This window comes from Pecten maximus, chromosome 12 (genome assembly GCF_902652985.1).
Source record: "Pecten maximus chromosome 12, xPecMax1.1, whole genome shotgun sequence".
In the NCBI taxonomy this organism is placed as follows: domain Eukaryota; kingdom Metazoa; phylum Mollusca; class Bivalvia; order Pectinida; family Pectinidae; genus Pecten; species Pecten maximus.
In genome coordinates, this window is record NC_047026.1 from 5,841,343 (window position 1) to 5,856,177 (window position 14,835).

Sequence of the window (14,835 nt, forward strand, 5' to 3'; positions counted from 1 at the left end):
GAACTCAAGGTGGTGGTTCTGAGCCATACTGGGGAGATGTCTACAGTAGAAGTCAGAACTCAAGGTGGTGGTTCTGAGTCATACTGGGGAGGTGTCTACAGTAGAAGTCAGAACTCAAGGTTGTGGTTCTGAGCCATACTGGGGAGGTGTCTACAGTAGAAGTCAGAACTCAAGGTTGTGGTTCTGAGCCATACTGGGGAGATGTGTACAGTAGAAGTCAGAACTCAAGGTGGTGGTTCTGAGTCATACTGGGGAGGTGTCTACAGTAGAAGTCAGAACTCAAGGTTGTGGTTCTGAGCCATACTGGGGAGGTGTCTACAGTAGAAGTCAGAACTCAAGGTGGTGGTTCTGAGCCATACTGGGGAGATGTGTACAGTAGAAGTCAGAACTCAGGGTTGTGGTTCTGAGCCATACTGGGGAGGTTTCTAACTGTAGAAATGTGGGAGGAGGAGTATAAGGTGACAATTAAAGGTTAGATATTTTCATCAGGATACGAAACATCAAGCTATTGATGACGTGATGGAATGTTTATTTCAGCCAGTACCACTTTAATATTCATAAAGATATGATGATAATAAATAAGTATGAACATGTATTGTATTTGTTACAGCCCCCAGACAGTGCCTACATGAGTACATTGAAGAGGTATAAATCCATGTCTGCTGTCAGTCTTAGCCGAGTCAGCGAGGCCTTCCTCACGATGCCCTCAGAGTGAGTATACTAGTCATGGAGTAAAGTCACATCAGCGTCATTGTTATCATATTGAGTCTAATTACATCATCAGAAGGGTCAGTGCACATTAACACTGTAGTATTGCATCATCAATTTTACACCAGATCAGATTTTGATGGTCAATAGTCAAATTTAAAGAAACAAAGATCAAAGTTAACTTTTAATTGAAATCTGGTTTTTAAGTTCATAAACGACAACTTTTTCTGACACTTGCCCTCCACATCACATACCTTATGAAGTCCTTAAATACAAATTTTATGTTGGATGGCGGTACATGTGTAGCCTTAAATACAAATTTTATGTTGGATGGCGGTACATGTGTAGCCTTAAATACAAATTTTATGTTGGATGGCGATACATGTGTAACCTTGTATATGTCTCCACTTACTTTGTTTTATGCTAGTTGCATGTCCCCTACATTGCAGTTTGTCATATTAACATAACAAACAACAGTAGTGAATAATTATCTGGCACATAATATTTATCAAATAACTATTAGTTAGTCTTACTAAAATGGAAGATTGCGCTAGCTATTAAGATCTTGATAAAAAAACATTGATTTGTAATTCAGGATCAAAAGGTTTCTCTTTATAAAAAGTGATTTATTTCTATCTGATGTTTGTTAACTGTGTCATCATTTTTTATTTCCATAGAGATGTTTATGTATACCATCTTGCATTACGAACACAAAACAAAACACATATTGAATGCTACTTACATTAAAAAATGGTTGTAAATGTGATAGTTTCTGTTGTACATGAACTGTAGATAGAAGACATAATCACTGTTACTTATATCAAACAGTGCATGTACGTTTGTTTTACTTTCTGTTTCCATATAGAATACATAATCAGTGATATTTATATTAAACAGTGGTGTGTAAATTTGTCCTTTCTGTTTCCATATACAATACATAGTGCTACTAAAATCATACAGGATGTAAATTTGTCTTACTTTCTGTTTCCATATAAAATACATAATCAGTGTTACTAAAATCATACAGGGTATGATTTTGTCTTACTTTCTGATTCCATATACAATACATAATCAGTGCTACTAAAATCATAAAGGGTGTGAATTTGTCTTACTTTCTGTTTCCATATATTTAATGTGTGTGTGTAAATTACAGCAGACAAACAGTATACTACAGAAGGTAACCAGCCACTAGTATTACAGCTTTGTCTATTTATCCGGAGTACTTAATACGTAGACTAGACATGCTTTCAGTGTCTTTATATATATATGATTACAATGTCGTTGTTTGTTGTCCTCTCCACCAACAATTACCAAGCCTCCGTACCTCCAGGCCTGGACCTGATGTGATGAAATAAACACTTTTTTCTTAATTAGCCATCTTTATATGACATCATTTATTTTTATGATGCTATCAGTGATTGACCAATTCGAAGCTTAAAACAGTTTTGGACCTCTTGTTCTATGATCCTGGAGACCGGCCAGCAAAACTCCAGCACCAGTAGATTTGTAAGACTATTTATGTGGCCGCATACCTAGCAAATAGATAGAAGATAATTTTCATTGGACAACACAGAAGGCCTAGCCAATGGAATTCCAGTAAGATTTGGAAGATGAATCTCATTGGCTAGTGTTAGGTTGTGTACATGAGGCTGTAGGGCGACCCACCAAACGTCCTGTAGATTTGTGATGTTTGGCTGGGTATTCAGACCCTATTAGTTTTTGGTTGGAACAGGATCTCCATGTTAAAAATGTTTGAAGTTAATATACCAATCTACATTGTCTCCATCTTCAATTCTCCAGGGGTTATTTTCACTTTTACATCTCTGGAATATATATATATATATACAAAATGTATATATCATGGAAAATCAAAGGCACATAACAGCTATCTGTAATTAATTGGCATAAGGACAAAACCCTGACCAATCGCTAAGCTGGGGGTGTTTCTTTAAAAAATTAGAGATGAGCGACAACCATATTCAAAGCCATGCAAGTGAACCATGCTAAAATGAGATTTGTTTGATGCCAAAGGAAGGAATAAGCTAGTTTTGTTTTGACCACAAGATGGCAGAGCTTTCACTTTTGTAATGATTTATTCTTGACGTACAGAGAACGAAAGTGAACATAACCCCTGGATTATTGATGATACATTGTTCATGTTTTTTTGGTACTCATAGTGTGTTTGTGATGTATTATAATGTGGTGTGTATTTCCTGTTGTATCTGACGTGTGTATTCCCTGTTGTATCTGACGTGTGTATTTCCTGTTGTATCTGACGTGTGTATTTCCTGTTGTATCTGACGTGTGTATTTCCTATTGTATCTGACGTGTGTATTCCCTGTTGTATCTGACGTGTATTTCCTGTTGTATCTGACGTGTGTATTTCCTGTTGTATCTGACGTGTGTATTTCCTGTTGTATCTGACGTGTATTTCCTGTTGTATCTGACGTGTGTATTCCCTGTTGTATCTGACGTGTGTATTTCCTGTTGTATCTGACATGTGTATTTCCTGTTGTATCTGACATGTGTATTTCCTGTTGTAAGTGACGTGTGTATTTCCTGTTGTATCTGACGTGTGTATTCCCTGTTGTATCTGACATGTGTATTTCCTGTTGTAAGTGACGTGTGTATTTCCTGTTGTATCTGACGTGTGTATTCCCTGTTGTATCTGACGTGTGTATTTCCTGTTGTATCTGACGTGTGTATTTCCTGTTGTATCTGACGTGTGTATTTCCTGTTGTATCTGACGTGTGTATTCCCTGTTGTATCTGACGTGTGTATTCCCTGTTGTATCTGACATGTGTATTTCCTGTTGTATCTGACGTGTGTATTTCCTGTTGTAAGTGACGTGTGTATTTCCTGTTGTAAGTGACGTGTGTATTCCCTGTTGTATCTGACGTGTGTATTTCCTGTTGTAAGTGACGTGTGTATTTCCTGTTGTATCTGACGTGTGTATTTCCTGTTGTATCTGATGTGTGTATTTCCTGTTGTAGGTGACGTGTGTATTCCCTGTTGTATCTGACATGTGTATTCCCTGTTGTATCCGACGTGTGTATTTCCTGTTGTATCTGACGTGTGTATTTCCTGTTGTTTCCGACGTGTATTTCCTGTTGTATCTGATGTGTGTATTTCCTGTTGTATCTGACGTGTGTATTTCCTGTTGTATCTGACGTGTGTATTTCCTGTTGTTTCCGACGTGTGTATTTCCTGTTGTATCTGACGTGTGTATTTCCTGTTGTATCTGACGTGTGTATTCCCTGTTATATCTGACATGTGTATTTCCTGTTGTAGCTGACGTTTATATATATGTCTAAATGTTTTATCTAAGAAACTATCAGACTATGTTGGGATCTTTGTAGTCTGTAGATGGTATAGAACATTGTCTTCCTCTGGTTTCTGTTGGTGTGCAATGACTTATGTAGTACTTTATTTGTCCGTTTAGCTCTTTTCTCTTCTGTCTGCACTGTACCAGGGGTTCTGTGTTATTCCTACCTATCTTCTCTGTTCTAGTTTTGATTGCTGTGTTGCTATTCTCTTCCTTGTAATAAACGGTCTGTTAGAGTATATGGTACAGCAGTCCTACTGATAATACTGTCAAAATTTAATCTTGCCCATGTTTGATTTTTACCTGTAAATTAAAACCGAACATTTTAAGATTTTCAGATGAAAATCTTTGTCAACAGTGTTGAAATTCCTTATCTAGTATAGATTGAATTAATGAATAAAGTTTAGAATTCTATGTGTAAAACTGTAAATTACTTGTGTGGGGTTTATTTTCATGGTAATTTGGTGGGAGAGTCAATTGTGAATTCAAATACCTTTCAATTATTTGTACGAAAATAACAAATCTGGATAGCATCAATTTTGATTTGATTGCATTATATACCATATCATATGTTATCACAAACAAATCTCAGACACATATTGCCTTTAAATTAAGATATCTTTAGAAATTTTTAATGACATCCTCATATTTCTGACTGTAGAACTTCACAAAATCGTGTCATTTCTATGTACAGCTATATAAAGGTCAGAGGTCGAGGATGTGTGTCACAAGAATTGAAGTTGGAAAATCATGATGCTATTTTTGTGCTGGAATAGTTTATAACAGGAAATATGTTAAAAAATATGAATTAATTTCTAGATTGGTGTTTGTGAAATCATGTATTAATAAATTTGTCTGAAGAGATAAGTTCACAAAATAAGGTAATCATGAAATCTAAGTGATTTACGGTGAATTAAAGCCACCAATTTCCTTTCAGATACAAATGAAGCAAATGTAGAATTAGTGGTGATTTTAAAATTACATATTAAAATGTATAACAATGCAATTTCTGTAGTTTTAACCAAGCTTAACACATAATCAAAGGCGTAGTAGTGTTGAGTTACTGACACAAGATGTTCCAGTCTTGTTGTCGAGAGTGATCGGATTGTGGCACCAAAATTTATGCTTCTAACATTTTATATAATCATAGCAATTTGTACTTTAAAAATGTACTAATTTAAGAATTAGAAACTTAAATAATGTCAGATATTATTTTTTTACTATTGATGGGAAACCATTAGTTATCGCAGTAAATGTTTCATCAGGGGGGAAATGTTTAATGAAAGAAACTGTTGTGTGTTATACGGACCTTATATGCCTCTTGCTATGCCCATATTTAATGTAGAATCTACACAGTGTGCCCTGTCTAAACCAGACACTCTTCAATCTGAATTTATTTCTGAAACACAGAAGCATTTGGTTTAGACAATTACAAAACATATGTAACAGTCAGCTCTGCTCAACAAATTGATGAGGACCATGAAAATTTTATAGATGAAATTAAATTAGCTTGGTCATACATAAAACATCTTTTGTTGCTGGCGATATCTTTTTTGTCCCTGACTGAATTGTTTTCAAAGTTGGCTGTACATGTACATTTAGATATAGAGTATCCAATCTTGAAATTCTTTCTAAACCAGACAAATTATATGATTTTTTGAGTGTCCAATTTAGACAGATTGTAATGTTTAGATTGTTTGTGTGTGGAGCTTTCTGACTAAAAACATTTGCTGTTCATTGATAGACAAACAATCTTGTCTCTATTTCATGCTACCAATGAAATTCTTTTGAGTCAGGATTGAGGCCGTTAGTCTCTGGTAACATCAGTTTATATTTGTAGTGTGTTAAATTGTATATCGTCTCAGGATTGAGGCCGTTGGTCTTGGGTAACATCAGTTTATATTTGTAGTGTGTTAAATTGTATATCGTCTCGGGGGTTTGAGGCCGTTGGTATCCGCTAACATCAGGTTATATTTCTATAGTATGTTAAATTGTATATTGTTTCAGGAATGAGGCTCATAGTCTCTGGCAGCATGACGTTATCTTTGTAGTGTGTTAAAATTGTATATTGTCTTGTCATCTTATTTACAATTGTCTTTATAAGTTAAATGATTTGAAGATCTCAGAAATTATAGATTTTCCTGATTCAAGTGATTACCAAGTTGGGGATTATCTGGACTTCACTCTTTGGCCATATATGTGTTTTATAATGCAGAAAGTGATTCTTCTGAAAGCTAAATTTCCTTGAAAAACCAAAACCTGCATGAAATATTGCCCTAAAATTAAACAAATTATATGTGTTATATGTCAGAATAAACACTAATTCATCACGATCAGTAAATTAAATTCATAACTAACTCAAAATTAAAAGATGTTTTGAAATATGTTTTTTGCTGCAATTTTAGATCCAACTTTCCTTCGACCAAGGCGACCCAGGCAGCAGCACGTTCTCCATCAGTTTGGGTGAAGGGTGACCGGTCGGCCAACTCTCCGTCGCCAAGTAAAGGCTTACAAAAAGTCAGCAACTTGGGTATATTTAAGCGAACGTCTGTAGCTGCGTCCTCAGATCACAGTAGTGAGGGCAGTAACAGCAATAGGAACTCGCTTGAAGCGGCTGCCATTATTGAATTGAATGAGCAGGCATGTACCCTCCTGTTTTATTTGGTTTTGCTGTTTATTTCATTGGCCCGTTCTAGCCATGTGACCTTTGTTAGCCGATTTCATTGGTTAACACAGGTTACAGTACATTTGTGAAAATGAAGACATTTAGCAGATAGACTTCATTATTTCTGTACTTTCTAAACCAAGAATTATGTGTAAATATTGAAAGTTTTCATAATGTGTGTTGATATCTGAAGACTAAAAAGAAATTTAGTAATTATAGTTTTTTGAAAAGTCTTTGTTCTATTTTCATGAAATCTGGAGATATTAATTGTACTATCATTTAATTCAATGAACAAATAACAGGTGAGATTTTATTTCAAAGGCCAGTTCTTTTTTTTTTTTTTTAATTTTATATTATATTATTTTTTTGGTTTGTTTGCATTTAATCCCCTTTTTTTATTGATTCTGAGAAGCTTAATCCAAATAATGCTGTTATTCTATGTAGATTTGGTGGAAAGACACCAATAGTTTTTGCTCCTCTTTCATTACAAAAAATTACATAAGAATATAAAGTAATCTAAATAATTAGCTCTGTTATTTAAGTGAAATTTGTTGTCCGAACAGTAAAGACACTTTTCAAAACTTGTCGGTTTTGTAGGAAATGGTGTTTCTTTCAAATCAACGGAGAAATAGAAAATCTGACGGTGTAGACCAGGTGGGATTGCCTCAGAAATTCTAACCTTAGCTTCGTCTGGAGGCTTTAAATGGATTCCTAACCAGCATAATCACTATTAATCGGCAGCGTAAAATGTCTCACTTTAGATTGAAGAGTTCCAAAGACAAGGTCACCTTGAAGTGACCTCTTATGTTTTAACTAGTAAAGCTTCTACATATTAAAGCATGCCTCACTCGGAATTTATGCAGCGAATGTGATTAACACAACATGCCATGATGGGAAGATTTACATTTTGTAACCATGGAATATAATGTCAAAACAGCACAACTCTTTTCTATTGGTGATTGTATTTATTTGTCGGGCCATCACTTTGGTGCACTGAATTGTCTTAATTAACTCTTTCCTACCGATGCCGACTATAGTCCATAGAAAAATGTACTCTCTTTTCCCTGTTGTCGACCGTAGTCAACATAATTTCTGATACGGAATCCGAAAAGAGCACAATTTGATTTATTATTGTTTAATGTCCTATCAACAGCTAAGATCATTTAAGGATTGCCTCCCGTGTATGCGACTTGCATGCATGTGATTCATGCATATATGTGTTTTAGGAAGCTCCGGTATGTTCATGTTAAGTCTCCTTGTGATAGTCCGGAACTTTTGCTGATTTATAGTGCTACCTCACTTAAATAACACACAAAGCACGGAAAGAGTCAAGTAATAAGATTAGAAAATACCATTTTCTTCAATCTGCACATTTCCGACGTAAACGAGTCTCCAGCAGATGAATTGTTTGAATTCACTCTATATTCCTGTCCCTATAAGATTTAGGTGTTGTGCGAATCACATTCTTGGTGTTTTGATTGAGCATGCATACAGAGGTCAGAGTTCAAGTTCCTAGAACCCATGATAATGAGAATTTTGGTGAAAATATCTACAATGTGTAGAGCACAAGTTGTTACGCTGTTTAGGTTGTGATCCTAGCTTGTGTCAGTGAAATGATTATATCGTTCAGAATGAAGTCGCATTAAGTAATTAATGTTTTGGTGAATTGTGTAAATAATCAAAAAATTAACACAGAAAATTTTGTGAATAAAAATAAAATATAGATGGAAGTAATTGGTTATAACCATGTAAAAAGTATAAGAGTAGCTAGGGTTCCTAATGAATGAAAGAACCAATCGATGAAAAGTTGTTCTTCAGATAATTTACATGGATTATTATTATTTATTGATAAGATAGGATATCTATCATGTGGAACATTCAGAATAGTAATTTGAAAATGTCATCTTTTGATGGAGATCAAATCTATGGATTTGTAATTATCAGAATACTAATATTACATGAAGCTTTTTTATATGGTGGAAAAATTTAAACAAAGTATATTAACCAGGGAGGATTTTCTGAGTAAATCATTTGTTTACTTACACCATAATTTTTCTGTCAAATGGTGGCGTATATTTGCAAGCATACTTGTCTCAGGCTTGCACATATAAGACCATATATATATACACAGTTGATCTGGATTGAGCTTTTATTTCTGCTCGACTATTGCCGCACATAGCTTTTGCAATATTTTAAGTTGTATGAAATCAATTGTACATTAAGAAATTTAATTTTGGTTTTAATTTTGATTTTAATTTCTACAAATTTTCCTTTTCACAAATCCTGATTGTGTTAGTCATGTTGGTAGATTGCTAAAATAATAATAATTTTTAACTTAATGGGAGTTTTTTAGCATGTTTGATTGAAGTACATGTAGAAGAGGTGAATGGTTAATTTAACATTATAACTATATTTTAGATTTATTCAGTAACTGTTTCACATTTTTGTTTTTTTGTTTTTGGTTTGCTTTCATCTTTGCAGTTGCTAATATTTATTTTCATTTTAGCAGCTATATTGTACGTGCATTTACATAAAAATTAAAAGAAAATCATCCTAGAACTTCTAATTGTTGATCAGTCATAGTAGGATAAAATTTGAAGTATAATTTAAATGATTGATGATTAAGATTATTTATTTGAAATATTTCTGATAATTCCTGATCTTAATTTAAGCAATTTATTGATGATTAAGATTATTTATTTGAAATATTCCTGATAATTCCTTCATCTTAATGTTACCTATCATACTGTAAATTAACCTGTTTTAGCTTATTATTTTCTGGCTGGAAACATTTCCTGAATCGTGATTGAGTCATTAGCATTTAAATAACATTGTTTCCAATTCTAAATATGTTGAATGTCAGGATACATTATTGTGCTAATCATATGAGATATGATGATTTATTGAAATTTGAGAACTCAGAAAATATGTATATATTTACATTATCACACTACCAATATGGTAAATTCTCCAATCATGATTTCTGAGTATAGAGAAGTGTTTGTTATGGAGGTTGAGGAACTACGATGAAGAGTAGTACAGTATATCATATATTGGGATAAAGATTAGGAAATAGGGGTCAAGGATAGGTCATAGGAAGGGGGGTCAAAGGTCAAAAATGTTCAAGGATAGGTCATACGGAGGGGGTCAAAGGTCAAAAAATGGACTAACTAGTAGATTATTGGTCAGGGTTAACAGTGGAAGGAAGGAGAAGTCCACATAGAATAGTGGAGAAGATGAAGGGTTTTATTTGCTATGTTAAACTGTTCCTTGTTGTACCAGATCACACCAAAGCGGCCGCCACGCCCAGAAAACACGGAGAGGAGACAGAGCCGTACATACTCAAATCAGTTCAAGACTGAGTCCTTCACTACACTGAACATCAGTACCACCAGTTTGGCCTCAAATAATACAGGTACGTCAACATCAGTACCGACGGTTTGGTCTCAAATAATACAGGTACGTACGTCAACATCAGTACCGACAGTTTGGTCTCAAATAATACAGGTACGTCAACATCAGTACCGACAGTTTGGCCTCAAATAATACAGGTACGTCAACATCTGTACCGACAGTTTGGTCTCAAATAATACAGGTACGTCAACATCAGTACCGACAGTTTGGCCTCAAATAATACAGGTACGTCAACATCAGTACCGACAGTTTGGCCTCAAATAATACAGGTACGTCAACATCAGTACCGACAGTTTGGTCTCAAATAATACAGGTACGTCAACATCAGTACCGACAGTTTGGTCTCAAATAATACAGGTACATCAACATCAGTACCTCTAATTGTGATTGAAAGTTTAAAGATTGCAGAAATACTTCAGGTCTGACACAACTAATTACACTATATGTTATTACCAATGCCTCCATCCCCTCAATCGCTCATCTGAAGTTCAAATGTTGTGAAATTTAGAGAAATCTTCGAAAAATGATGTTATTGGATAGGTTTAATAGCATATAAGAGCACACCTGTACATGGAAGACAGTAACCCTGATATTTACAGTGGACAGGGGAACCCCCACCTGGGGAATTCCCACCTTTTTACACCTGGAATCCTACATCTTTCTATTTATACCAGGAGTGTATATGTATTTTTGATTTTTAAAATCTCAAGACCCTACTATTTATTCTCGTATATAGAAAGTACCCATTGCGTGTGTTATTTACTCAGGAAATACCTACAAACAGATTTTCTTTAGGGACTTGGTTCAGGTGAATTACCAGCTGATTGGCTGAATTTGTTGTGTGATACCTTCGATATGTTATTCAGAGTTATCCCCCTTGTTACAGACACCAACAGCAGCAGTGACCAGGAGCTGGCTGACATGACAGTGGAGCCGCCAATGTTACCGGAGAAACAAAACACATGTTCGGATTACTCCAACCTCACTAACGACATTCCAGAATTTCCTGTGTCTCGGAACTCCACCCCAGTTGTATCTGGACATCGGAAATCCAAGGTTGTTGGCTTTTTCCGAAAGTTTCACAGAGCATCCACAACCAATTTTGAAGAAGATTGAAATTTCATTAATTGGATTTATTGGTTTAATTAAGATTAAGACATAAATAACAATGAAACTAGTATTATTCTATGATAATGATGACCCCATGTTAGGTCATACCGAAATATACAGACATCGTTCAGGTAAGTTTATTACAATTACTGTACGACTTGTACATCTGGTGTATGGAATATACAACCCCAGGTAGGTATCGCCGATATTAGGTTTTGTGGAAACCATAGCCACATATAATATGTAAATATTTTATTTACAGCTAAAACTAGAGAAATCAACAGTTAACTGTTAATGTGCAGATGGATTACAACTCCTTTAAGCGACTGGAAATTTTCGATTTCAGAAGTACAGGATGAAAATAATTATCAAATATGAAAAGATGTTAATCTCTTGTACTTTGTCTGTTGTATGTTCCAGAGGACAGGTATGGTAGTCACGATTGGCCCTGTTTAGGGGCTGTTTCAAAAGTCCATTGTTTTGTTGTTGTGTGGAGTAGGCGGTTTCTTTAGTTTTGTCGTTGTTATTACATACTGTATATATTCTTTTCTGCACATTGTTCCAATATTTTGGTTTTCATTTCACTATTTGTTATTCAGTTAGCTGATGTAAGTAAATCTCAGGAGGATATGGGTGTACATGTACATATTACTTATATCAGGTATATGTATGTTTAACTTGTCAAATTAGATAGTAAGTTGTACCAGTTGAAATGTTTCATTTTGAGAAAACCTGACTATAGATTAGGGGTCATCTCCAAAATGTTTTAAAAGTTGTTTTGCTGAGAGATTAGGGGGCCATCTCAAAAATTTAAATGTCATCACCACAGGAGACTAGGGAACTTCTCAATGGAAATACTTTATTATGGTGTCTATATTGAGAATTGTAGATTGTAACACAGTTCTATTTTTCCCCCCAGAATGATACCAATAACTTCTATGAGAGTGTAAGTACGAAGATAAATAGCAACTTCTGATTAAATCAGTTTTTTTGATAAAGCACAAAACGTATGTTATCGTTTTACTAACATTGATATATATATATATCATTTGCTACAATCCCTTATAACAAATATGTATCACAGATTGGCAGTTTGTGTGTTTTTGACCAGGAATGATTTTGTGTTTTTAGTCTTGTGGTCAGTTAAAAAAACATGACAGCTTTATTTACATTGACTGCGTCCTAGTCATATCATTTGCATCATACAAGGTCACGGCCATCCTGCCAAGGTCATAACACATCCTAAGAGGAGTTCAAGGTCATGTTATACCAACATAGCAAGGCAAAGTTGTACTCTGTCTACATGCCAAGGTCAAGGTTGAATATGTCACCATGCCAAGGTCAAGGTCGAATATGTCACAAAGTATTATGGAGTGTATACTCACAACACTAGCAAGTAGTGGTCAGGTCAGATCAGCATTTTTGATTGAAGGTCACATAAAAAAAAACAGGGTCAAGGCCGTGTTTGTTGTGGCAGCATACAAGGGTCAAGGTCATATATGTTTATAATTAGTATTGGCTTGTAAGAATAATAGGTATAAAACAATGCTCTTTATTATCCTATCAGTATACCAAGGTTGAGGAAAGGTCAAGGTCATGTTGTGCCAACAAGGTTTTTATGTGGTGGTCATTGGTATATGAGAGACTGTTCATGTCATAATCTTTATTGTAAAATTTAAACATGCTCTTTTATTTTAATTTGATAAATTTTATCTTCTGCATGTTTTTAAATGAATTTATCTTGATTCTACATATGTGTTGACTGACTTATGAAGATATTTGTTTCAATTTAGGATTTCAGCGACTTTTACATCAAATAATCATTATCTTAGCACAATACATTCATATATGTTACTGTAAGGTTTTCAGTTTTTATTCGTAAATCATATATTCTACTACTCTGCATGTTAAATTTATTCATTTCATCAAAGCATCCTTATCTCCTTCATACTAACAAAACATTGAGTCTAATACTTTCTTTTTAGCCCACCATCATCAGATGGTGGGCTATTCAAATCGCCCTGCGTCCGTGGTCCGTCGTCCGTCCGTCCGTCCCTCCGTCCGTCCCTCCGTCCGTCCCTCCGTCCGTAAACAATTCTTGTTATCGCTATTTCTCAGAAAGTACTGAAGGGATCTTTCTCAAATTTCATATGTAGGTTCCCCTTGATGCTTAGTTATGCATATTGCATTTTGAGACCAATCGGAAAACAACATGGCCGCCAGGCAGCCATCTTGGATTTTGAAAATTGAAGTTTGTTATCGCTATTTCTCAGAAAGTACTGAAGGGATCTTTCTCAAATTTCATATGTAGGTTCCCCTTGGTGCCTAGTTATGCATATTGCATTTCGGGACCAATCAGAAAACAACATGGCCGACAGGCAGCCATCTTGGATTTTGACAATTGAAGTTTGTTATCGCTATTTCTCAGAAAGTACTGAAGGGATCTTTCTCAAATTTCATATGTAGGTTCCCTTTGGTGCTTAGTTATGCATATTGTATTTTGAGATCAATCGGAAAACAACATGGCCGACAGGCAGCCATCTTGGATTTTGACAATTGAAGTTTGTTATCGCTATTTCTCAGAAAGTACTGAAGGGATCTTTCTCAAATTTCATATGTAGGTTCCCCTTGGTGCCTAGTTATGCATATTGCATTTCGGGACCAATCAGAAAACAACATGGCCGACAGGCAGCCATCTTGGATTTTGACAATTGAAGTTTGTTATCGCTATTTCTCAGAAAGTACTGAAGGGATCTTTCTCAAATTTCATATGTAGGTTCCCTTTGGTGCTTAGTTATGCATATTGTATTTTGAGATCAATCGGAAAACAACATGGCCGACAGGCAGCCATCTTGGATTTTGACAATTGAAGTTTGTTATCGCTATTTCTCAGAAAGTACTGAAGGGATCTTTCTCAAATTTCATATGTAGGTTCCCCTTGGTGCCTAGTTATGCATATTGCATTTCGGGACCAATCAGAAAACAACATGGCCGACAGGCAGCCATCTTGGATTTTGACAATTGAAGTTTGTTATCGCTATTTCTCAGAAAGTACTGAAGGGATCTTTCTCAAATTTCATATGTAGGTTCCCTTTGGTGCTTAGTTATGCATATTGTATTTTGAGATCAATCGGAAAACAACATGGCCGACAGGCAGCCATCTTGGATTTTGACAATTGAAGTTTGTTATCGCTATTTCTCAGAAAGTACTGAAGGGATCTTTCTCAAATTTCATATGTAGGTTCCCCTTGGTGCCTAGTTATGCATATTGCATTTTGGGATCCAGTCAGAATACAACATGGCCGTACAGGCAGCCATCTTGGATTTTGACAATTGAAGTTTGTTATCGCTATTTCTCAGAAAGTACTGAAGGGATCTTTCTCAAATTTCATATGTAGGTTCCCATTGGTGCCTAGTTATGCATATTGCATTTTGAGACCAATCGGAAAACAACATGGCTGACAGGCAGCCATCTTGGATTTTGACAATTGAAGTTTGTTATCGCTATTTCTCAGAAAGTACTGAAGGGATCTTTCTCAAATTTCATATGTAGGTTCCCATTGGTGCCTAGTTATGCATATTGCATTTTGAGACCAATCGGAAAACAAAATGG

General features: G+C 35.3%; 1 protein-coding gene across 1 annotated transcript in view; it reads left to right on the top strand.

Annotated features, from left to right (window-relative positions):
- LOC117339992 (dedicator of cytokinesis protein 1-like) overlaps positions 1–14,835 on the top strand; it is a 91,915-nt gene that overhangs the window by 64,093 nt on the left and 12,987 nt on the right. Inside the window, 6 exon segments of the mRNA XM_033901719.1 lie at positions 611–711; positions 1,862–1,885; positions 6,439–6,673; positions 9,981–10,113; positions 10,999–11,168; positions 12,142–12,168. Coding sequence (XP_033757610.1) covers positions 611–711; positions 1,862–1,885; positions 6,439–6,673; positions 9,981–10,113; positions 10,999–11,168; positions 12,142–12,168 — 690 coding nt within the window.